Here is a 26957-nt window from a genome sequence, read left to right on the forward strand (position 1 = left end):
CGAACGTAGGTTTGAATAATAGCTATGCTGTGATGGCCTTATAACTACGGTCTTTCGCTGCGATACGGCACAAGGTGTATTTTCACTATTTTAAAGTACAATATGTGATTTTTGAAAAGTTTTAAAAACTAGTTTTTAACTTGTATGCAAGGAATCAGCAAGGCCAGAGAACGCACAGAATCGTTTAAAACGTTATAATTATTATCTTGTACGTATTTCGGCTGAGCTGGGTAAATAAATAATCACTTTGTTCAATGCAACATACAGGTATATTTGTGCTCATTTGAATCTCTGGTGCGAACCGTCAGCTTTTACTCACCTATAATGTAGACGTAAATTCACCATGTGATACCTCCCTCTCTCTCTCTCTCACACACGCTCGCTTTTCGTTAACGACAATTCATAAAACAAGGCACGATCGTGCCAGTGCCAGTTGCACTAGACGTGCTGTTCCCCAAATGTGGAGGTAGTGACCAGAGAAATTAAATTCAGAGCACAAAAAGTCGAACTCGAGGACTACTTCAAATCCTTACAGCGCTGACCTCTCGACTAAATCCACATAAGTTCCGCAGGCCGTGAAGGTTCCTTCGTCCTTAACAGTAAATACGCTTATGCATACATTTCCTCAATTCGTCAAACGAAGGACGTCTCACCTGCGCTCGACGCCTCACGAAGCCTTAGCGGGATGCATAATCGATGAGAATAATGTGATCGAACACTACTTTTCGCGAAAACCAATGAGCTCAGGAGGCACAGAGGCGTCTGACACAAGACCCGAAGACCGGGCCCAACGTAGAATCAATCCCCAAGGATTCCATTCCGAGGAACGGACATTCTTGGAATGTAAATTACTCCCGGTGAATTATTATATAACTCTACTTCTGTAAACGGCGAAGAATCGAAGAAACAAAAATAAAGGAAAAAATCAATGTTTTCAATGTTACTAAAAATGACTTTTTCCAAAAGGTATCAACGCGTCACTGAAGGAGTGGTCTAAATCAATTTAACACGGCCTTTCCCCTGCATTGTTAACCAGCAGGAGCAAAACCACAAAACCCACGAGAAGTGGAAAAGACTGGGCTGTACGACTAGAGGTTTGCCTCAAGATACAATCTTTGGGCAAATTTATGTTAAACAAATGCGAATGACTATACGCCAAAATAAACTCATACAATGCATAATGTTGGCGGCGAAGTAATACCCCAACTCAAATCGCGAATAATACCAACGAAGACACAAATGCCTAATGAGTTTTCGCGCCTACAAATTGCAATGAATGTACACGTTTAAAGATATTCTACACACTTGAGGTGGGCAAGGGAAAACTCCTCCACTAAAACAAATACGCTAAATCTAATATGACATAAATTAAAGAGATACGAGCCTTCCGGGCCTAAAAATATATTTTGGAAGTTGGAAACTACACCGGCGCAGTTGCCGCTGGCTTGTGACACCAGAATTACAGAGGATTCTCACAAGTAATCAGTCACGATGGACCCACTATTATTAGGTAAAATAATGAATAACTCGTATCAAATTTTCCCTTTTTCCTTATTACGAGTATAGCCATGATCTAAGAAAAACGTTCAAGAAAACTTAAGGCTGGAATATTGGCCGCCGAAGCTACTTAGCAAACAGGAAATCTGAAAACATGAATTCGTGGAACACCTTAAAATACCTTGGGTATTTTTTTAGCTTTCCGCGGACTAATGACGTTGCACACTCAACGCTTTCAAACTCTCGGCGCCGCCCATATTCCTAAACAAACTGCACATGCTTCTTTGAGCAAATATAATACATCGTCTCTTACTTGAGATACTCAAGACACTGCCGAAAAATATTTTTTAGTGTACAAGTTGCTAACCGCTAATAAATAACGTTATTGTGTGTTCCGTGTCCAAACCCAGAAGGATTTTCCAAAATAATCTCCACAAAAAAGTAATATTTGCTCACGGAATTTACTTTAGAAACTTTCATGCGCCATACGCGGGGTACGAGATAACTACGCCATCACTCCTTCAATTGCCTTAATGAGAAGCTGACAAAATCTTGTAAATGCATTGGTGATAATCAATATAATATTATGAATGCCGGTATATTGGACGAAAATAAGAACCGCAGCACCGAAATCAAGAGAACAAGAGAGAGATTAAAAAGTGGAAGGAACTGATGACCTTGTCAACAGTAACGACGAAAAACTCAACGAAGACATGGTGTATAACCTTAAATGACTCAGAAACTTGACCTTTGGGGAAAAGGGATGACCATGGTTCGGAGGATTTTCAAATGTCGCTATGAAGGACTGAAAAAATAACTGGATCGATAAGAAAACAAACGAACTACTATTGGACAGGGCCGTAGAAGAGACTAAGAGCAGAAGAGAAGTTTTTATGTATGATTCTGAGACAGGAAAAATGGTTATAAGAGATATTGGGAGGTTGCAGAATGCCGAAATCTTTTATAGAGGGCAGAATGTTAGAGAAGAGAGAGAAGGAAAAGTTATTTCGTACGTAAATAAAGTAGGGTATTTGTGTACAGTGCGGAGCTTAATAAATTTAAGGTGTAGGGATATATGTGTTTAAAACCATGGTACGAATCGGAAGCCCACGAGGATGTTTACCAGTTTTCCGGGACCATCCAAATTTTGACCAATTTCACTACGGCGGACCTCCCACAAGAAAAAAAAGACAAGCGCAAACATTTGAACAACTCCCAAGTATTTCATAATCTAGGTTTTCACCAACAGTAATTTTGCCATTATGAATAAGCCTTGGACCGCTGAGACCGAAATTTCGATTCTATCCCCGACTATGAGATGTCTCCAAAGATATCCAATAAAGTGCTTCAAGAATTAATTCTTCGAGGAAGGGAGAATATGAAATTGTGGGATGCCTGCCAGCTCACCCCATCATGCGCCCAATGTGCCGCTTTATATGCGTGAGTTATTTTCCAAGAGCATTAATGGTATTTGGAGCTATTCTGTGACGTTTCCGCAACTTTTCCAACTACTTCTAAATTTCACGGTTTGTAAAAGTCATTCATTATTTCCGAAAGAGGGAAAACCATAAACACAAAATGCCCGCAATGGTGGTTCATCATCAATCATACAGCACACATTTCAACAAGTAATATCTAAGGTCAAGAGGAGTTCTTCATTTAAATGCTCGACTCATCACGGCACATAACATAAATCCTAAAATTAGAAAACACCACCACATCACGACACACGATAAGAGACATGGGGGTCCCTACTATAAAAACACGGAGCATGGACGACGGTAGTGTGTCATGGGGAAAATAAGAAAAAAACATGGGTCATTCAGAAAATGATGTTTATCAAATGGTGTCAAATAACAAAGGAAATGTGCACCAAAGAGATGGGTTTAGCTGGGACTTGGGATCAAAGTGGTGGTTAGGGCCTAAGGCCATCAAAAACTCGCAATTACCAGACTACTTCTAAAATAAATAACCAAATTGAAAGTAATGAATTAGCTTTTTGGACACACAATCCATGATGGCCTGATCTTGAATGAATAGAAATAACTACAGAGAAAACCCCCGTTCTGACATACCATAAACCATAACCACAGTACGGCGTTCACACTTCAGGTTAGATGGGCCAGTTCCTTTCCCTGTTCCGGTTATGGTTTTCCCAGGAAGATCTGGTACTCGAAAAATCACAGAGCTTGGGTGGAACTGCAGGTACACAGAGTGGCTTGCCCGGGCCTCGAACCCGGGCCCTCCGGTCAGTAATCCAACGTTCTACGTTCTGACATACATGGATCAAATAATAGTAGACATGAAAGTGAATATATTCGAAGGCAGGAAGAAGACAGCCAATAGTTGAATCGGAGGAGAGAAGGGTCCACCCAATTTCAGGGCTGGTTACGATGGTATGCCGATTATGGACTCGTACAATAGGTAACGATGGCGAAAACAGCCTGTAAGTTCGGGCACTAAATTCCAAATAGGCAGCCGTAAAAACACGATACAACAGAGAAAAGGGCATTAAAGAAGTGTTTTCATCTTGTACATAATATTAGCAAGACATAACATAAAATTGTGCTGAATATTGCCTTTGCGATTTCACAAGAAAAATTAGAAAATTGGAGCTGCTAAATAGGTAAAAATGGCGCTTTTAAATAAAAAAAAGTTTGACTAAGAATGCCAATAGAGGCAGAAAAACATATTTATGGTATTTTCCCTCAACCTTCGGGCTGTATAAATGAGTTTTTACAAATGCTGATTTATTCTCTCAATATCATGTTTAAATGCCTTACTATGGCTATTAACCTTAAAATAAGAATGTTTCACAGCTCATAGTTGACTACTTCTATAAATTTCAAGGAAATGATAAATATTTCGGGCTTTTAACGTCGACTGCCCTGTCCTAGAATACGCCATGCTATGCTGAATGCTTAAGGTCAACACCCCACTGGAAATCTCCGGGAGAATTCCATACAAGTCAATACAAAGATGTCGCCTATTTCAAGGTATCCAATAGAAATTGCTACACTTTCCTACGATATTCCACAGAAAATCGTAAATGATTCCAAGAGGATTCTAAGAGGATATTCCAGAACTTCCAATTATATAAATATTCCATCACAATATTTGCGTACGCCAAACTGGTAGCTCAACCTTAAAGACAAACTCATGATGTTTTCTGATCGCCCCCTGATACAATGAAAGCAAACGTCATCATGCATGACAAACAACTGCACTTAAGTAACCTTATGCCTGCTGAGATGTACGCGACAATAACATTTCACCTTCGAAAACTTTCTTAATTCCTAACTTTGATTGGAATTTATTTTTCCTAATAATTTGTTTGATGAGGTAAAGCAGTCGAGTGGGTAGAGAGCTGGACGGCTGTATGGAGAGCCCGGAATCGATTCCAGGTGACGCCAATGGGAATCTTGAGCTTCACTCAAGCTGTGTTTTTTCGTTTACCAGATCTTTCTGTAAAACCATGCACAGGGAAAGGAACACCCTCATGAGTGAATTTCCCACGACGCTTGGCTTAGTAATGGGTGAATTCGGCCATCAACCATCAAATCATGATATTTTTTCTTTGCACGGTGTGCTGTTAAGACTGTGGTTACGGATTTCCCATCGGAATGCATGCAAAAGTGAATATACGCATGGGAATAAGCATGCTGATATCCTAAGGCCACCCCAAATCTCGTTTTCCTTAACTTTTCTTCCACTATTCACTTCAATTTTGCACAACTTAGGCCCAAATAAGCAAGACAATTTCTGAAAGGCCGTTGAAATGAGGTATTTAATCACATTTCAAAGAATTTTTTCATGGAAAACATTGATATTAACTGACATTTTTTAAAGAAATGTTATCTGAAAAAGGAAGCATTATTGTCTTATCACTAAACACAAAACAGCAAAGATAACAACCACCAGAAGAATTAAGATTCGAAAACATCCTCAGTCGATCCCATTTAGCACAATTCAAACCGAACAATAAATGGTTAAAATATATACATGCACTTTGTAATATATTTAACTGAATGGTCGTAATTACCTGGCCTCATGGGGTCAAAGAAATGTTCGTAAAATTGTCCATTATGTAAGATTTTACAGTTAAATTGTAGCAGAATAATAGTTATTTGCGGTTGGATTGACATATTATTATAAATACAGCCTGTGAACCCAGTTTACAGAAATGTATTTTTCCTATAGAAAAGCGTAGAGGAAATAATGACGATTCTCTGCTCATGGACCGTGGGTACCGTTACATTAACCTCTTGCTCCGACAGCCTTGCTAAGCTGTAGTCGCAACAAGTACATGTGTGGTCGTCGGTCGGCTATCGCCAGACACTAACGACAACTGAGCTGAAGAGCTAGCGCCCCTACGTCCACCGTGAGGGGATAATTCGTGAAGGAGAGAGAGGAATGTGCAGGGGAATGATTACTTCGTACATGGAGCCAGGTCATATGGACAGACGAAGCATTCCATGGTTGAAGTAGGAAGATGCAGAAAAAATATAGGGTGAAGATAACGCATTAAAGGGTGTCCATCCTGCCCAGCGCCACCTATCACGATTAATTGGGCATTATCGCATGAAAGATTAATTATAAATGCTTCACGCAGTAAATATGAATAAACAATAATTACACATGATAATCCAGACTTAATTATACTTTGACGACAAAGTGACTAGATAAGAAAATAAATTTAAATATCACCAATCATTACTGAGCACCGGATTCCTTTCACTTGAAAGAAAACCGGCAAAATGACGGTAATCTGGTCGAGTACCTATCTCCATTTCAAATATTCCTCAGTCAAAACGGTGATAAGTCCGTAATTGAATGACTACCTACCACAAGTCTCATTAGTCTGATAAGTGCGTAGTTTGGAGCAGTCGAGGTGACATAGTTCGATTAAGCCTTAGGAATTAGGCGAGGGTATTCATTTGATCAATATTTTTCATCAATTATCTTTATTCTTCATAATTAAAACAAAAATAATGGCAAATGAACGTTGAATCAAATTAGGTGAATCCTTCCATGTGGAAAATAAGGTCGGCAGTGATTGCACAAGGGATTTATAACACCAACTAATCCGAATTCAATTCTATAAGGGATTATGATTATTATTAGGATATAATCGACCGCTATGGTGTGTGGCAGGGGGTGATAATGCACCACACCACGTTGGATACAAAATACTTCCCCCGTCCAGCGCGATCGGACGCTATTCTGATCCCTTATCGTTGATGGGAAAAATATCATCTTAAATCTATCTGTTCTACACTGAATGTCTAATTTTATTTACAAAACCTTCCATTAAACGCTTTTTACTTACAAGACACTTGGTTTAACCTTCGCTTCGTGAGTGATCCCCTACCTAGTTCCTCTAATAATCTTGAAACACCACCCATTTTGTCATTACAACGTTTTACAAATCTAGCTCTTCTACGCTGCACGCGATCTATTTCGGCAATCAATCCAACTTTATGAGGATCCCATATACTAGCAACATACTTTTTCGGAATGAGGTCTAACCAGCTAAAGATAATATTTCTCTTTAAGCTTTTCGCCACATTTCCCCAATATTCTTCATCTTTGGATGTCCACACTACATTGGCTCGAACACGAGGCGGAAAAGCGCCTGCGCACCCTTTGGTGGAAAGATTCTCAAGAACGGGACCGCATGAGGTAAACACTTAAATGTAAAGTACAGAAACTGAGAGAACTGTTTCGTTCTGCGGTGCATTTGTGCCCATGGAGATGGATAGAGGGGAATACACAAGGACGGAATAGAGGAACGAGGAAAGATGGGCGTCCAAGAAAGCAGTCGCGGGCTAGTTACCTTGAGTCCAGGAGGTTCAAATCCTTTCAGTAGAAATAATCAGCAAAAAACAATCGTTGGAGAGTTGGCTTTTAACTTCAGCGACTGAACGATGACAATTTTATTTTGTCGATAAGTGGTGATTATTTATTAGCAGGGAAAGTGAAATGCTTTCGCCTTTGTAAAATGGACACTAACTGCAGCAGGGTTTTTACATTTTTGAGCATGCAGCTGGTTTGGACAGGGTAACTGTATTTCGCCAAGACCTAAAGAGGAAGGTAATTGTGGTTTGTGTTGGCGGGCAAGTTTTGCGACAGGAGTGGTAGCAGTGCTGGGAGGGAAATGGCATTTTGGCGGCGCGTCAAGAGAAATAGCAGAATGTCACGCGAGCTTCACGCATATTCACCCTTTCTATTACCTGCCCATTACCCTACGGTCTTAAATGAGAAAATCTTACATAAATCATTACAGTCTAGAGTTACACCTCTGGATTTCCGAATACTGTAATTCGTTCTTCTATCTACCAGCTTAAACAGATGGACTTAAATTCCAAGAAACTGCGGGAGATGTCGCAACAGTAACTTTTAACGGAGTCATCCACTAAGGGCGCATTACAATATAACAATTTCAGAGTGAAAAAATCATTCGCCTTGCCTGGGATTCCGGTCAAGGAGAATGATTTCTACACTCTGAAATTGTTGCATAGATGGACTTAAATACTGAAACAGTGCCTATGTTTTAAGGAAGCAAGTTCTCCACATAGGGTATTCGCGATAAATTTCAAAATGCTAGGCTGATGGTTTGCAGGAAAATATACTCCCTTCGCCAGATAACAATCTCGAATTCAAGAGCAGGGTGTGACTTTGTGGGGGTTATTTCCACGAAATGATTACTTCATGAATAATGGAAAACTTCCCATTATTCAAATCAGCAACAAACGCAATGTCACTATAAAGAAAGATTTTCGGCCACACACTAAATTACGTACTTTCATTGATTAGGTCCAAACATCAATTATGACTATGAATCATTAGTCTGTGTTCACACGCATGAATACCCAACTGGAATACGGCAAGGGTTCTGCAGCTGGCGCTACAAATAGAGCTACGGAACAAAAGGAAAAATGGGAAAGGGTTGACTGCCAACAAACAATGCACACAAAAAACCTGAGCGCAGGTTGGATTAAGGTCAATTTCGAGACTAAACTATACATCACTTATTACAAACAAGAATGAGAAGAAATTTCCCTCATAAGAACTCTATTACAGTGAGTTCCCATACTCTTCCGGATTGAATATTTCGCATGGAAATCATATACTTGGGTTTGAAAAATTTTGTCGAAAAAAAATGTTTATATTCTACCACATGACCAAGTTTTAATGGACGAAAATGTGAATATTTATGCGCTTAACCGCATTCCGTCGATAACAACTGTCACGATCTGATATTCATGCATTCAATTATTCATCAATAACGATCTAAATACCAATCCCATGGGTCCTCTGTGGCTTCACCCAAACCTCTACTCTCCGTTTATACGACCAACCCGGCCGGAATTATGGATTAGGTTAGCTGCTCTTTATATTAATATTTGCATATCTTTGGTGTTATACGAAATGCCACCTTTACGGAAGTTCATTTATTCAAGTGTCTTTAGAAGGGCACCGATTGTATCTAGGTCTCGAATGATCCCCGAGAACTACCGCAGGCTTTAAAAAAACTTCAAAAACATTTGCTTAGAGACTTGACTCCCGAAAACCTTATAACACTTCCGACTTTTCATACTTTTTACCTCCTTCATGCCGTCCAAAATATCTATTCTTTCCATCACATTTCCTCGCCCACAAAACAAAGTCCCTTCTCTTACAACTTTCAGCATCTCACCACCTCAATATCTTCTACTCCACTTTTTCTGCCTCCTTCGGACTTCTTCCAGTAACTTCCTCTCTTTCCCCAACACATGTAAAACTTCGCCGCCCCTCTTCCTCTCAATCGAAAGTTAGTTCTTCGATCTTCTCCTCAATCACATCCCTGAAAACCTCAAATCTACGTTCGTCGCCTTTACTCTTGGGTTTCAAGGCTGGAGAGCAATAATACACTCTACGTTACTATCTATCAAGTCTTTACTACCTATCGTTTGTGTCTTTAATTACTGAGTGCTCATCTTCAAAACCTTTTCCGTTCAATGCCAATTCTAATATGTGATGTTTTGTTTCTTGCAATTCCACTCTTAACACCCTTACCGCCTATTTTTCTACTTAATACGTGATCTGTTTCATCTGTCATTCCAACTGCATTTTCTATCACTAAAAAAGTTTATAATCAGTGTTCCTATTAACTGCGACTTTCATTAGTGTAGTTACCTTACCATTGATTTCATCTCACACGCCTCGCACTGATTTTGTAATATACGCAATACTCCTGTGGTACAGGTCTTTAATATACAATAACTTCATTACATTGTCCCACTGTACAGGCATTGGCAAATATCTTTTGAAAACCCGGCGCCTTGGAAATGTTTGCACATACCCTTTACAATGACGATATTCTCATTTCTGATGTACCCTAGGATGGCCCGCCCCATCCCCATCCTAAAACCAAATCGATAATTTCTTTAGTAGCCGCGTGCTTCCCCCTCTAACCTTTTGTTAGCGATCCTTAGTACCTGTAACGTAAGCAAAATTTAACTATTCAAAAAATCATTGCCCTTGACACCTCAAACACAGTGCTTCACATTTTGTTGGTGATCAATATCGCGTCCGTTGGTCTTCAGATTAAGCTCTACAAATGCTTCGGCGTAGCCCTTCAAACTCTCTTCCCACTTTTTTCCTAACTCCTTAAGTAATTCTTCGAGGATAACATCAATTCCAACTATCTCCTTTACCTTCGTTTTACTTCGCTGCGGCTGTACCACAATTCCATATATATTTGTTGCGAGCCCAATATTTAACAAAACTTCTTCTTCACCTTCGCTCCTCCTTCCAGGGAAAACCACCGGTTCGGTAACCACATTTCTTCGCTTAGGCATCCCTTAAAGTAAGGGTAGAACAGACTAAAATAGTAGCGTACTTTGATAAAGTACTATCGAAAATGAATCTAAAATACAGAGCAGGAACACTCTAGTGGGTTTAGAATAAGCTTGGCGTTCTCCATTAGTTTTAATGGACCAAAACTTAAAATTATCAAAATAAGTAATACTGGGTACAAAGGTTCATCCGTCCCAATTTAAATGGTCACGGCCAAAACTTTCATTGAAATGTGTTTGATTAACAACGTCACCCAGAAAAGCAGTTAGGTGCTTAGAAGCACATCCGTCGAGGGGGGGGGGGTGATTCTTCGGTGGAGGCTGTTTCCGGCAGCAGCTGCGTCCGGAACACGATGTCCCCAACGCTCCGTGTACCGTTACGACTCCCTTTTTGCCTTTGTTCCACCCCACGAAGCCGTAATGAAGGACGGAAAAACCAAAAAGTTCTCGCAAAAAGGAAGTGCGTGCAGCATCATCAATGAATGAGTTTCCTGCAGTTCCATTTGCAAAAACAAACTCAAGCAAACTCCGCGGAGAATATTGAATTTTGTTTTTCTCAGATGGGTAATGACGGCTAGGATCACCCGGAAATTGCGGACCAATTTCATGTTGCGAACATAGAAATAAAGCAATAATATAGATTCTACCCATGTAACCTCCCTCTAAGTTAACAAGACTTAGTAACTAATCCATAACTTGGTTAAGTAAGAGTTGAAACAAACGAATTTGACGCATACTTTACACTTCACTTAGACAAGATTCGGCTCAATAAAAAGTTCATGTATGCAGATGAAGAGGTGACAATCTACATTTCAGTGTGGGAAACGCTCAGTATTCTACTCGAAATTGCTATAATTTTTTAGAAAAATGTCTCAACCTATAGCGAGAAAAACACTATATTCGTTCTCATTATACTCTTTTTGTCGTTACCATTATTTTTATTAAACAAAATTTAATGCGTACTCCTAATTGACATCACCCTTGAACGCTTAAGTTTTGACAGCTCAAACGAAAGAGACAAAAAGTGGTGCTACGTTTTTCACTCTTTCATCGTGGCTTCGCTTAAAGTCCATCATTTTAACTCTTACTCATCCGGGATGTAATTAATTAAACCACACTTTTAAAAGGAAATTCCTCCATCCGAGAGATTTTTTTCATATTTCACCATTAACCCAAAGCTCTTCTAACCACACTCTGTTCGCATTTTTCTCATTGCCTTCACGACGACTTCAAAACTTCGGGCTGGAGAAAAGAAGCGAGTCTTGTAACCAAGCACGGGAAAGCTTAGCCAAATACGGCTTCTCACTCAAAGGCTTTCTTTTTAAACGACCACGAATAACAGCGATATGCTTCCCCTGAGACTTCCCCAGTACCATTCCATTAATCGAGTCTTCACTTCCGAAACGAGCACCATTTTGAGCACGTGATATCTAATTTCATCGAAACAGCGATCGATCATTAAAGCGAATTCGTGGAATTCATTCATACTTATTGCCCGAAGAATAACATGTTTCCAGAATTAAATGGGTATCAAAAATATTATTACACAATTAAGTATACCATTTCCAATATACAAAACTCAAGAATGTGACATTTTTATTGCCACTTTAGAACTCACTTAAATATGAGTACTGAGTCTATTTTGCAAGACCGTTGATTACTTCCAGAAAGTTGGGTTAACTAAACAAAACAAACTTACCTGAAATTCGTCAATCACTTGGAACCTACCTCAGGAATTGCCCCGTCAGTATGACAGATTCAAAACTGGCCGTCCGTAATTTTTAAATTGATCTTGCAGACTCGTATTTGGATCTATACATATATGACATGCGTCCACCAAAATCCTTATCAACTCTTTTTCCTGCATATCCGCGACCAATCCATTGTCAAGAGTATTTCTGGAGCTCCTACATACATCGATCCAAGCGGAAAATTGGAAAACCTTCATGGTATACTGCTTGGTAGGCATTGAAAGACCAGTTCACACTTAACACGCATTTCCTAAGGCCTAACTAAACTGAACATCAGAACGTTATTTTAGTTGAAACATTTTCAGCAAAAAGGATAGCATTTTCCTTTCTGGAGAAAGAATCCGATTAGTATGCAGGTTCAATATTCCCATATTTATAACTCTCCTACATATTTTGCTAACACCCAAACTATACTATCCCTAAATATAAAAGTTTTATTTAAGTGCAGTTGATCATATTCAGCTAAAACATTCCAGGCAGAAATTTTGATTGACTTGTATGGCTCGTCACGAAAAACAATTTAAAAATATTTTATACAGCAGATATATAATGATGTCTTTTCAAACCGCGAGCATGGAGCACTCCCAACGTCGATATAAGCTCGTTTAGACTGAGATACGAAATCCAATAAATTAAATAAAGCCAGACGAGCCAAGAAGTTTTTTTTTGTCTTTCCTGTGAGTACTTGGAATGAAGAAAAACGTCAAGTCACACTATATTTAGAAAGAATACCTCCGGATATTCCAGGCAAGTTTGAAATACGGAGGGGCTTGACTTGATCCGTCATAGTTGTAGTCAAGCAAAATTGGCGGGTTCACCAAGAACTCCAATCAAGAGAAACCGAAACGGCCGTATTATGTGACGCCCAAGCCTCCACAAATCCCAAAGTTACTATAGCTTCCAGATGTGGCAAGACTGGACGACATATTTATGGCATTGTCTACATGTTGCTTATTCCTAGCTATTACTGAATACCCGCCCGGATTTAAGTTTTATACCACTAGTAATCGTTTTTTCACTGTTAACGCTGTCTGCCGGATGAAATATTGCAGCTATGTCGGTCAAAGAAATAATTCCCGCGCCCGGATATGATGGAACAGACTGACGGAGTTTAGTCTTTCATTTCATTACTGACGGGAAATCCGCTTATTTGTGGCTATGCGATGCCTGAACGTCAATGGAGTTGCTTACGCAGCAATTGGACACAAAAATTGAAAATTATAGTGGAAATTTTATTTGAATTGCGACATGTATTGAATGTCTAAATAAAGAGAATAAATAGTTGATTATTTTGTTTATTGACCCTCCACTGTAACTAGTCACCAATGCATGTACACAGAACAATGATTAGTACCGTAGGCTATCAGCACTTGAATTTAAAAAATTGTAAATGTACTTTTTACATTTTTAAAAACTTAGTAAATATGTTGCGAGATCGCAAAAAGCAAAAACATAACAAATCAATAAATGAAAAACTGAGATGAATACAAATGCTTCTAGTTAATGAATGTACCTACGTACAACCGAAAAGGAGAGCAATTTCAACCCACGGAAAGTTTTCGTAACCCTATTGGAAAAGTAAGATAAAATAAAAAAAAGACTGCGAACTATAACGTGAATACGGGATTAGCGAACCCGCAGTGGCCGTAGTCGTTCCGCTCAATATATCCGGGTGGCCGCGAAAGTTAGGTAAATGATTACGCAAGGCACTTGCAAAACGGCAACGCACGCGAAGCTTTTGGGACAAACTGACGACTGGATAAATGAGTTACCATCAAAAATTGGAATACCTCTGAAATTTCTCTGTTATTAACTTACAATCCCGATGAACTACACCCGATGCCCATACTACCTAATTACGTGATGAAAAATTTAACTGTGAGTAACTGAACATTTTTCTCCCGAATAAAAAAACCCAACATGAATATCCTATGGAAATTTAAGGACACAAAATCAGTAATGTCAGTTTGAAAAAGTCAAGAGACCCTACTCCGAGACGAATGAAAAATATCATAACCAAATCTCAAGCACTGCTATCACAACTAAGTAGAGAAAGGTCACTGTGAAACTTCGACGTGCAAGACAACCTCCACCTTGGAATATTATAGAACTTGACTTATTACTTAAATAGTGAAAATTCAGTTAAGCAATCCGTCTTAAACCACAACCTTAGCTTCTTAAACAATAGGATGACAGAAGAAGAACCCGTGGAAATGCATACGCAAAAATCGGCGAACGTAGTATTATACAAATAATTTAGTGACGCTTACATAACCCACCGATAAACCACGCGGTTTCGATTTTTTTTATTTTTATGATGATGAAAACACAAATCGACAATCGATATTTTCACATTAATTCTTTTCTAATTAATGTCCAATTGATCCACTAATGCAAACATTCTTGGATGCTCATATTTATCAATTACCCGGGTAAAACCCGGAAAGGGGAGGATAAATACGGACAATAAAAGCACGCATTGAAAAGTCTTCCAATTATATCTCAAAGGACTTGAGGGCTAAAAAATTAAATGGAAAGATTTTATCTTTGTAGATACACTTGAGATCCAACTAAATGAAGCACAACTTTTAACTAGGAAAATGTAACAAGTAAATTAAAATTTTGATGCACTTCATATAATACGGAAACGAAACCAACCCAATTATGGAGGACGACGAAAAAAACGTACGAAAAAAACGTACGAATTAAACGACTGCAGAGACAAACACTATGTACCACAAACGTAAAAACTTCATGGACTTTAAAAGCTTTTTAAAAAATAAAATTTCCCCGTGGAATATTTCTATAAAAATAATGCTACATGCGCAAGGAAACAGAATTTTACTGGTGACCACTTAAATTCATATGCTGCAATTAACTTTGAAAGCTCTATAAATTCCCACAAAAATGACCGAAATAACGCAAGAACCTTTCCATCAATACGTATCTACGGAGGAAACTAACATCAGGGATGGATTGACGTTTGTACACCTACATGAGGAAAGAAAATTCTTTACCGAATCCTAAGGCCACAGACATTCACATACCTGCCAACGGATTACCGAATATATTTTAAAGTAATTCATCTCGCTTATATTAATAACCTTCACAACCCGTGCGGGAGCTCGTTTATCCTACTGTAAATTTCAAATGAAACCTGCGTCCATTAGGAGTTTGAATCCAAACAACGATCCTTAAAACTTGAAAAAATAATGCCCGATATCACTCGGCTGATTGTCATTTTAGATCCAGTATCTGAAATAAGCACAGGCTAGAATACATTTAACAGTTAACTTTCACTACAAATATATTAGTGAAGTAACAACCAAGTATGTAAAATAAAACAGTTTCTGGCGTCACTTGGTGGAAAAATCTTCATATTGAACTTAAAATTAAACCACTTGGCTTTTCCACATAGAATATGAAATTTTCTACTGCATGGAATTTTCAATGTGGAAAACCCAAGTGGTTTAATTTCAAGTTCAAAGTATGTAACAGCTCGGTTTAGAAACCGAGAGCACCTAGGTTCAACTTTAGGCGACGTTTTTTTAAAACCACCAATCAGGCACTACACCAAATTACGAGTAAAATAGTGAAAGAGGCCGAATGACTAGCCCGCCTTTCCTATACAAGTGATACCCACGCTGCGGTGCTGAGCGGCAGCCATCATGAGCTAACCCATACCCTCACCTCTTCCCAAACCAGTCGCCAGACTGTGGACCACATCTCGTCTGTTTAACATACGATGATGACTTGTGCTACCACATGCCAAAGATAGCCATTCCTTTCTTCATACCTCGACATTAGACAACACAACATCGCTAAAGCATTACAGTTTCAGCGTGGATTATTTCCGCGCAACGAAATAGAATATAATACTATACACGCACAAACGAGATGAACATGATGAATAAGACCGATCGAACTCAGAATCTCTCGCACAAAGCTTATAATTCAAGTTCTCATTTCTCATATAAACGTAAATAATGGCCAGAAATGAAACCAGTGCTTGAAAATGAGGTAATGTGGGCCGAACGACCAACATTTAATTGGCACCATAAGATTTGAGAATAACGTTCCGTAGCTTTCAGCAGCTTCCGAAAATGAAGTAATTTTCGCATCAGTGACGACGCCGCCCCCCCCCCCTTCCCTGATGTGTAAATTTCAAACGCCGTTTGGCTTAGTATAGGATGAACTCTAACCTCACCTATTAAACCGACCTCCAGGTTGACAACTGTGTTTATGGCTTTTTTTATTAGTGACGCATCTGATTCGTCATTTAATTCACTATTTGATTTTACATAAATTGTGGGGGATGAAACTAGACCACGAGCTAGCTTAAACACCCTCAAGTGGGATCGGCAAAATATGGTGAAAAATCTACCACAATAACAACATAATTTTTCAGGCTCAATTTTCAAACATTTCATGATTTATAGAATATAATGAATATTTCAGTCCATTAAATTTCAACACACGTAGAAATGAGGATTTGTACCAATACAATCACAGAAACTTGACAGGCTTAAGGACATTGGATAAAATCAAGAGAAAAATATTCTGGCATTGGAGAAATTCAAAAGAGTCGGAAGCACAAATCAAAGTCAAAACAATATGCTAAAAGTAAAACCAACGCACTGTATGTGGAAGCATTGTTTCTTGATGAATCGAAGGAAGACATCGCACCCCTTACATATTCAAACCAATACTTTGGCGATTGAGTTACGCTATACCACTCGGTTTTAAGAGTGGCATAACACATTACACCCCCCGGTAACACTATTGCATATGACGATATATCATCAGAATCGCTTTATATTTGAAGTTCTATGTTTGCTCGGGTAAATTGTGTCAAGTGTCCGCCGGTCCTCGGGCGAGTAATGACGCAGCATTCCACGAACATAAGCACACTTTTTAATCTCAAATACAGTTTTATGTCACGCCCCCTCGTTCCGTCGTAATATGGACTATTATTAAAATGAAGGGTTACGACAATAGGCATGGCAGGTAGAATGTTTTTTGCATAGCTCCCTTGCTATAATGGATATTTCGGTAAATATAATTCTGCTGAAGTTGATTTCTGTGAGGAACTTTATAGTCACCACAAAGACAAGGAGATAAATGATGAATCAGCCAAGAGAAAGGCAATTCTTCGCTTCAGTTTTCACGATTGTTTTTCGATTCAAGATATTTCCAAATTCAATAAACTTCTTTATCATCTCCACGTTTGGCAGACGTCCTGCACTAGTAAAGACCGCCAAAAGAATTCAACAGTTCTGTCGGTAATGTTTCTCCCGTTGAATTTTTAGCCGTCCAGAGATATTGTACATGAGAATGTTCACTTCAATAAGGCCTTTTCGAGAAAAAGTAGAATATATTGGTACAATTAATAGTCAACTTCTGATAATAATTCGATTTCTGAAATGTCTTTCTCTTTCATGTCGTAGCTTTGTGACGACTGTACCGCGCATAAAATCGCGGGCCAATTCAGCGATTAAATTGTATTAACAAAGAAAACACATTAAGAGTGACGTAAGTTGCTTGTTACGTTATTTTCACACACAACCCTACTGATTGGAGCTGACTAATTCACACCATAGTAAAAACATTCACCAAAAGTAAAATCCGAGCAGGATTAGATTTAAGATCGGGAAATCATCCCGGCATCTTTTAGAGACCATAAGAGAAATCAAATAAACAATTAATACAATGCATACGCTTTCAAATTTAAGTCCATGATTTTCCATTTTAAGCATGTAATGTTGGGTAATAACAATTTCGATACAAATATATTTACCACGAAAAATTTCGAAAACTATCGAGCAGAATTAATTAACGAGAAACAGAAGCCGCCTCTCTTAAGAAAAACTATCATACACCCATAGTAACTGGTGATTGCTCTCAGACTCGATCTTTAAAAATTCCATGTACCCGCAGGTATGCGAATAAGAACTTTAAAAAATTGGTTACCGTGCTCTTTGTCCTTACAGATCACTTCATCGCCCAGCGGAAAGGGCTAGTGGGGCAGCGGACGTAATTAAGGAGTGACGCAAGGATTTCATTTGCGAGTCATGCGAGGACACAAGATTAATAACGGTTAGGAGCAATTTAAATTATCGCAATAATTCAGTAAACCCAATAATTCTACAACACTCGAAGACATTAGTGTGCACATACAGAAAAACTCTTCTAGTAATTATTCACTAGTGAGCAAAATAATATAAATGCTTGGTTTTTCTGAACTTCGCGTTTGGAAAAGATACCTTCCATTTCGTCATTAATCAGAAGGACAAACGGAGTACTTGGTCTTCGTGTAGTCATATATATGATCCAGATGCCTTCATTAGTAATAATATTTAACGGGTTGATTTCTGCCTACACAGTACAGGGCCCCGGGCATCGATCTGGTCGATCGACAGTGCGCTGGCGGTGGATCTTCGGTAGTGATTCGCCTCCGCTGCTCGAATAAAACTTTCAAGTAGACCACTCCCTCGCCCACTCGAGAGATAAGTCAAATGTGTAGATCCCAAAATAACGGGAAATACGTAAATAACTCCCAAACTAGTCAATTCGGAGGGCTTCTCAAAAGGTGCTCCACAAAACCCAAATTAACGTGAATTCTCCGACAAGTAAAACTTGAGTCTGAATTTTTCTCAAAAGGGGGCTCAAAGGATGCGAAGCATACAGACAAATGGTGTTATTTACCCCCCGTTAAATATGAAAAATGTTAACTGTTCCGATGCTTAGGCAAAGTAACGGGCGATCCACGACCTACCGGAAACTGAGAAACGCTGCCATTAGGAATATAATATCTGTGCCCATTTATTTCAACGCAAATTAATTCAATGAAAAAATGTGAAGACTAAAACATTACACTTGAGAATTAACACTCTCCCAGTTGTGGCAATTTATATATCTATAATCAAAAATAAAGCATTTACAATTCAGTTTTTTATCTTGCTCATCAAATGTCGAAGTAGAGCAATGCAAGTAAGTATACATATTTCCCAAAAGTTTTACCTTGGAGGACCGAAATACGAGTTTTGTCAGGCGACTTAGAAATGCTAGCCACCGTGATTCTCGTCAGTTCATCATATTACCTGGGCTCCTCCTCCAAGTCTATAAAGTAGCATAATAAGCGATCCCTCAATACTCTGTGTGAGGAAAGGAATGTAAATGGCAAAAATTCACCGATGCTCGAGGGCATAGAACCCCCCACAATGAGGAAAGCCTTATTTCTTCTAGCTACAGCGAAGAAAACTGAATCATCGTGAATATTAGACTGCGAGTATCCTTTAATGTGACCATACGGGAACAGAATTTTCCAACGCTGGGCAGTGGCAAAATTAACGACGCCTTATAATGATTTCCTATTCGACTGCTAAAAAGTAACATGCTGGTTTCCCAACTAAGAATTCAGACAAATTTAAGCTAAATTTTAACCATTAATCATCGATGAACATACCCACGATTCAAGACAATTAAATTTAAAGGTCAGGAAAAATAAGTTTTTAACGCAATAAAGGAGTATTTCAATCGTCTAAAAAAAGTATTAACGGCTTCTCTCCGATAAAGGGAGACTAATTACGGAATGTCTTCAGCCTCACAATCTTTCAGGGTTATGAAGGGGACGAACCTCGCCTCGTCTGAATTCTGCTTAACTACATAGATTAGGTTCAAATATCCGCTCCGATATTCTCCTCTCCCGTCCATCGATCAGCATGCACGGTGCGTGAGAACATTGGCCTGTCCTCCTTCATGAAACAACATCGTGCCTGCAAGTTCTCCATCCTCTGCGACCACTCCCACACCAAGAACTTATATAAAATGACTGCGAAGAAAGACGCAGGGTCGAATAAGAATCTGAGGGGGAAGAGAGGGGAGTGTATGCGGCTGAAAGGAAACTGCAATTGAAATTCATATACACCGTGAGGGGAGAGATTAGGAGGGGAACGCAAAATTTTGATTTTGCGTTATAAAGATAAAACTATCAGGTTCAGTAAATAAATCAAGCAAACATCGCAAATACTTTCTGATACATCGAAACTCGACATCGCCCCCTAACGTTAGAGTCAATGCTTAAAGATGATAGAAGATACTACGGGGTAATCGGTTATTTCGCGAAAACGCTTGGGATTTCCGGGGAACAAACCTCAGGAGAGAAAACAAAATGAGGTGAAAGACTGAATGAGGCATATCCTGGGCTTTTGACGATTGGAGATATAATAAATGGAGCCCGAGTACCCACTATACGTATCGCTCTCATGCGAATCGTGCATTCAGGATCGCAAGAGAGTTTTCATTTGGCGTAGCCCACGAGGATGTCATTGATATATTAATTTAATCTTACAGGACGAGTGGTGAACTTTGTGATGGCAAATTTATCATTCGCCTAAATATACATAGCCTCCAAGCACATCTTTATCAGCGTCTATCCATTACATAACGCACAATGAATTGATGCGTTACGCTTTAAGTTGCTGTTCGGCCGACAGATGTTTTCATCTATTATGTTTAGACAAGCTTAGTTCAACAAAATGCATTGTATAATTCAATGTACCTCAATTGGGGCATTTAAATTCAGCCCACTCAGCTTAATTATAATGAGGATTGGATTTGGAATTAACCGTAACTGGAGGTTTGTCATTCTGTCATGGTTGGACACGAGTCGGCAATGGCGCACGCTTCAATAGTTTCTGCTGCATCGCCACGTTTGGCAGCTTACGATCTTAAAATATTTTAGTAAAAAGTAGCGGTAGATTAATGCTTTCGGTGTTGCATCATTGGAGAAGATTTATCAATTTACTCGGGCAACAAAAAATTAGCGCCAAAGAAACAGCGGCGCTTCCCAAGAGAACTGGAATTGACGTGTGATGGAATTTTTATCAAAGCTTGATAATGAAATTTAAACCTTGAGATGAGTAAGACACATTTCACTGTGTGCGTGATTCAGAGAGCTATCTGGAACACGTTAAATCCGCGCGGTCAACACCACAAAATAATTAAATTATACTCAATAAGGGCAGATTCATAAAATCATTCTTTAAAGACTACAATTTTGATGCAGAAAAAGATACCTATGTCCTTTGGGAATATGTCACATATTTGCCCTCCCACAATCTTGAGAAATATTAGTGAGGTCTTCATATATGGTGAGGTCTTCATAAAAATCGGCTTCAGTCATTTACATCTAATTGTCGATTGATGAAATAATTTCACATGTCCTCCGTAAAATTGCTTGAATCGACCTGTGTGCACAAATTAACAAACAAATGGACGTTCGGATAAGTGGAACAAGAAGTCTTCCAAGCTCTATTAACAGCTAGTTAAAGCCAAAGAGGGGCAATGATTTGATTCTTGCCGCGAATAACTCTAAAAACGATCAATGGAGAATAACAGAAAAGTTGCCTACAAAGTAACGGAGAGTGACAAACGTTTTCTCGAATTCGAGATAAAAGAGCAATCAATAAACATCACACAAAACAATTTCTTGACTTTTCAAAGAAAGCAGCATTATGAAAGAATTTCCAAGGTAGCAGAATTATAATAATTCACGTTTTGAAGGTCAAACATTATAACTAGTCGATAAAAGAGCCTCTGCTAGCCGTGTTCGGGATTCAATAATGGATTATCTATACCGCTTCGCATAAAATATTTAGCACTCTGGATTATGGCGTGACAGCCAAAAGACCACAAGGAAAAAAGGAGAAGGCACGGGGTTATTCCTCGTGAGGTTATCGAGTTCAAGAAAAGAACTCGCAGTATTTCAAAAGTTTACCCACTACTTTTCTAGCGATCTCCTTCGTGCCGTTAAATTTTGACACAGTTAAAAAGAACATCGCACGTTTATTTTTACATTCGCCTGAATAAATTAGCAAATAACTCTTTAATTGGGTAAGGAAATGGATAGATTGCTAAATTTCATCTGTACTTTCGCCTCCACTTCGATCGGACATGCGGCTTGAGTAACGGTATGTGAGCCATCGCTCGTCTGAAACTAAATGAAAGACTACTTATCCTAATCCATAACAAAATCACAATCATTTTGTAAACAATTCACCACATCTCGTGAGAAAGAAATGCAGCCCTTGTACAATTTTCGGAAAGAGTAGTTCATGATGTTTTTCAGAAAGAAAAACCGAGACCAAAATTCGTATTACTACAGTACACCAGTCGAAAGTGTGGCAGCAAAATAAAAGTAAACAACAGAATCAAAACAACGAAGGAAGCAGATGATAAATCAACGCAAATCAACAGAAATACCCCGCACCATGTGATAATGTCGAAGCTTCACTTGCACGAACTGTTTTTTAAAAAACACGCTCCGAGCTCCACTGAGAAAACTTTTATATCTCTACTCGGGGATGGCGCAGTGCGTCGAAATGCGTCGTTCATAATGTTTTCAAAGGAAACACCACAGCCTTTCAGGTTAACAAATAAAATCAAATTTATCGTAACTTTTAAAACAGCAAGTTTCATTCCGCCAATTCCATTTAAGCAAATGTTTAGATGCCGCTTAAATTAAAATGAATTACTACTTCCCATAATAAACCATTTCAGTTACATGAAAGTTCTCGAAATAATTAATTCTAAGACCGGTTTGTTAAATAGGTAGCGTAAGCACTGAACTTCGGCAAAACTACAGGAAAAATTAAAGTTCGTAATAAAAAAGTAATTTCATTGTACCATTTATCACCAAATGAAACAGTTATACACAGGCTTAATAGTAAAACTTGCTAGCCCACAAAAAAGGCTGGGGGAAAAGCACACACACCTTTGCCTGTGCATTACAGCAATATAAATTAATTTTCTATCAACATGCCACATTAAAATAAATTTAAACAATAGTCCACCGTAGTAACGAAGTGATATTATCAGCAACACAATAAAAGTATAAAAATAAAGACCAATTTCAACGCTGGACCGCTACATTTGGATTGAGATTCTGTAGTAAGAGTTGAACGTCTTCCTTGATTTCTCCAGAACCCAATTGCTAAATGGATTTAAAAATTTAGCTCCATGCTGTAAATAATGTAATTAACAAAATTACAATAGTGCGCACTGAAAGAAAGGAAAATATAAGGATATCACGGGTGCAGGATATTCCTGGCAATCGTGTCTTTAGGTTTATATTCTTTAGGGGCACTTCGGCTTGGCGAGTGAAGATAAGCCTGTCTGTCCACCTAGTGCGAAAACATCTTCAGGCATGAAACTTGGTCGAGTTCGCTACGCACAGGAAATACACAGTACAACTCCCACCGTCTAGCTGACCATATCTGACTCAGCATTTAACTAGGATGGTTAACCGTAACTTACTAGAAATGTTATGATGACTATACTAATTACCAGTTCTCTGCAAATGACGCAAAATCTCATGACTTAAACGTGAATAATATGTTTAACATTGTAGCTATCAGATAATCATTAAAAATAATAAAGTATTTTGAACCTAAGTACAGTCACATACGGGAGCGCGTTTCGACGATAGGGTGCAACGAGAAATAGATAATACCTCAAACTATTGCCGTCTGTTCACATGTGCTTCAATGAACAGTTCATGGTCATAAAACTTAGAAGATATCGTACATGAAAGTTGATGGCTTCAGCCATTCAGGATATCGCGTTATGCTCATATTATATGCCTTGAGCCAAATTTCTATGATACTTATATACCCAGAGGACACTAACCATTTTATAATTACATTTAAAATTAGGTTACAGCGGAGCGAGATGTTGAATTAGCACTACATTTTAGACACACATATAACATCTTAGTAAATCAGCACGTTTTTCTATGTAGCAAGGAACCATCTCAAAAACTAATACAAGAGCAACATCATCTCAGGCTTTTGAAAAATAGCAGTAAACAAACACCGACGAGATAAAAATCCATGCTTGCGCTCTGCACGTAGCAGACGAAGAACACTCTCTCATGGAAAGCCGCAGTCGGCGTGCGTTAAACCTGAATGTCTAATTAGCATTATGTTAACGTTCATGAACTCAAAAAAATATAAATTTATCCTCATAACTATAAACCATAGAAAAAAAGAATAATTTCAACAGAGGAAATGACACTCATTCTCCCATACCCGATTCGCAAACATCATGAAATAACTAACTGGCTATGTATCATCAACAATTTATTGCAGGAATTAGAGTCAAATTATTTGGCATGGAGGAATCTATTGCATGTACAGCAATAATGATTTTTCACGGTAACTAAAACTCGAGGCTAAGAGAGCCGAATCAGTTAATTATGCTCTCTTTTCCTTTTGAACTATGGCCTTTTGCTCAGAAAACAACAAAGCTATGTAAGCTCGAAACTTCTGGATACAACTACACAATTCGATGTCATTTACGTATTTTATACCACGAGAAACTTCAGTGAAGGCTATAATAACTAGTACACTGCCTTTGGCCTCACTTTATGTACACGCCGTTCACACTTAAAACCGATATTAAAAACATTCACTAGTTCGAACAGCATCAACTTCATCATTAAAGACGAGTAGATACAGTTTCAGGAAAGATAAAAGGCATCAATACTTACTTGAGTACAGTGGAGAAGAGTTATGTTGCTCTTTAGATGATTTTCTCACTCGACTTTCTTCCATAACTGATGTGGATTCGGAATCAACACAGATGAAGAATTAGCACCATCCTCGACGATTTTGAAGAAAGAATTTGCACGCCACACGAGATAATTATCTTCCTACCGCATTGTTAGCGAATTAAGTGAGAAAAACAATGTTTTCTGAACTACATTACATTTTTGAAGCATTTGATAGCCAAATTCGCCTTTCACTGACAAGGAAATTACATATCTCCACAAATCCCATGCTTCGCCAACAGTATTGACATCTATAGGAGAAAAAGCTAGGCTCATAATTATACAAATGAATAATGCCGCGCTACTTACGAAATGGTAACGTAGCAATCACGCGGAACAGAAACCTAGACGAAAGTAATTACATTCCATGATAGTTATTATCTACATTTAAATTAATCAAAATCTATTATACTTTTTATGCAATACATTTAAAAAATTATTGTTCATTTTTTTATAATTCTTCAGAGCACCACTCAAAATGGGTATTTTTTTAAAATGTATATGCAAACTAAATGTTCAACTGCTGGATAGAAGAAAATTTACTTGTGTATTTAAATATTATCAACTGCGTTAAAGTTTTTTTAATTGACTAAACAATCTAAATATCATTTAAACCAGTTTTGGTAGATTTTATATGCTATTTTAGAATGCTGATGTACGGTACTCCTAATTATTTATTATGTATTCTTTATTGCATATTAGGAGCTTAAACAACATTTATCATTCGGCTTATTTAGGATTAAATTCAATGTTTATAGAAGATATTTAGGGTAATTTCTTTATTATTTGATTTATGTGATGCCCAATCAAAGGTAACTTCAGTGTAAACACTATTAATTAATTATTATGTATCGTGCATAAACGCAAATCAAAGGTTGAAACAAAAAAAATCCGATAACATATAAATTCGAGCTCATGTGGTGTGAAAAACATATGCACATTATTTATTTTTATAATTATCATTCGCACGTACTTTTTCATAGTTTTTTGATTGTTTCATTTCCAAATGCTGGAAATAATGACTGGTTTTGTGAAGCGAGCATACTTTTTTCTATGCCAATTTAGTTGTTGAAATTAAAAATTCTTTGTCATCCATTTACATTCAGCTAATTTCCATGATAGCAATTTTGCAGTCTGGAAAATGGGCATAAAATAAAACTGAAAGATACCGACCAGTAAAGCCAAGTGCAATACAGAAAGGTAATTGGGATGCAAGTTGTAGTACTACACCCCACAATTCCATTACAGTTACTAGAGAGCACAAATGGTGGAGGCATTTACCGTGGAGTAAAGCAATCAATGGGAGAGGAAGTGTTCTCCAAAGAATAGCAGATGAGAGTGATAATTCCACATCCAGTGATAACCTATTTTGATGGCCAAAATGAGGGTCTACCATGATACCTGAGAAACGAGGGGTGCAGAACAGGATATATGAGGGATTGGCAGTGACCATTGAAAGAGACACAATAGGGTAACATTCACAGGCAGCCAATTTGAGATATTATTTGTATGTTGTCTACCACTTTAATAACTTGGATCAAAATAACAGCGCTTATAACAATATCCATAAGTGAATCCTGAATAAATACATGAAATATAAGCAAATAATGATAGTAATTGAAAACAATAGTATTGAGCTCTGCTATTCCAGACTACTTAAGATGATTAAACTTCAATATAAAGAAAAGCATGATGTTGGAGAGGAGTTATCTGGCTACAGATTAAGACCAGGAAGAAGAGAAAGATTATAACCATAATCTTTATTTATCATTGGATGGTTTAACCCCACAATACATATCATCAAAAATATTCAAATCAAAATGTAATGTACATTTATATTTATATCCACTTTAAATGAAAATCAGCTCACAACTATTCATCTAGAAAAACTTGGAATGAGAAAAAAGACTAGGTTGATAGTAAATAGTACAGTTTGGTTTTGAATGTTGTGATATTGGTGCCACAAGCAAAAACTTGCAGGTCATTAAATTATTTGATGCCTCTGTATTTCACAGATTATTGAGTGCTAGTCAATGAAGATATGATATGCAGTCAGCTTCTTGTTTCAGAATTATGTACTTAATTGGACCTTGTTAAGAGATAATTTTCCTTTACCAATATCTCATAACATACCATAAATGCACAGGCTATGCACTGTTATAATAGAAATAGTTATTGTAAGAAAGAAGATCAAGATCATAGCATTTGGAAGATCAATGGCACACATTAGTACATTAATAAACTGTTGGATTTATATAA

At 38.0% G+C, this 26957-nt stretch overlaps 1 protein-coding gene across 7 annotated transcripts in view; it reads right to left on the reverse strand.

Annotated features, from left to right (window-relative positions):
- Positions 1-24919, reverse strand: part of Orp8 (Oxysterol-binding protein-related protein 8) — a 99295-nt gene extending 74376 nt beyond the window's left edge. For 4 of the 7 annotated variants that reach the window (XM_071588419.1, XM_071588418.1, XM_071588420.1 and 1 more), the window contains exon 1: positions 24639-24919. In XM_071588419.1, the coding sequence (XP_071444520.1) occupies positions 24639-24702 (64 nt within the window). In that variant the 5' untranslated portion in view covers positions 24703-24919. The remainder of the gene's footprint in view (positions 1-24638) is intronic. The other 3 variants (XM_071588422.1, XM_071588421.1, XM_071588417.1) reach the window with 1 other exon arrangement.
- Between the last annotated feature and the right edge of the window lie 2038 nt (positions 24920-26957).

The sequence above is a fragment of the Hetaerina americana genome, unplaced genomic scaffold (assembly GCF_022747635.1).
Source record: "Hetaerina americana unplaced genomic scaffold, ioHetAmer1.1.p SCAF_3, whole genome shotgun sequence".
NCBI classification, from domain to species: domain Eukaryota; kingdom Metazoa; phylum Arthropoda; class Insecta; order Odonata; family Calopterygidae; genus Hetaerina; species Hetaerina americana.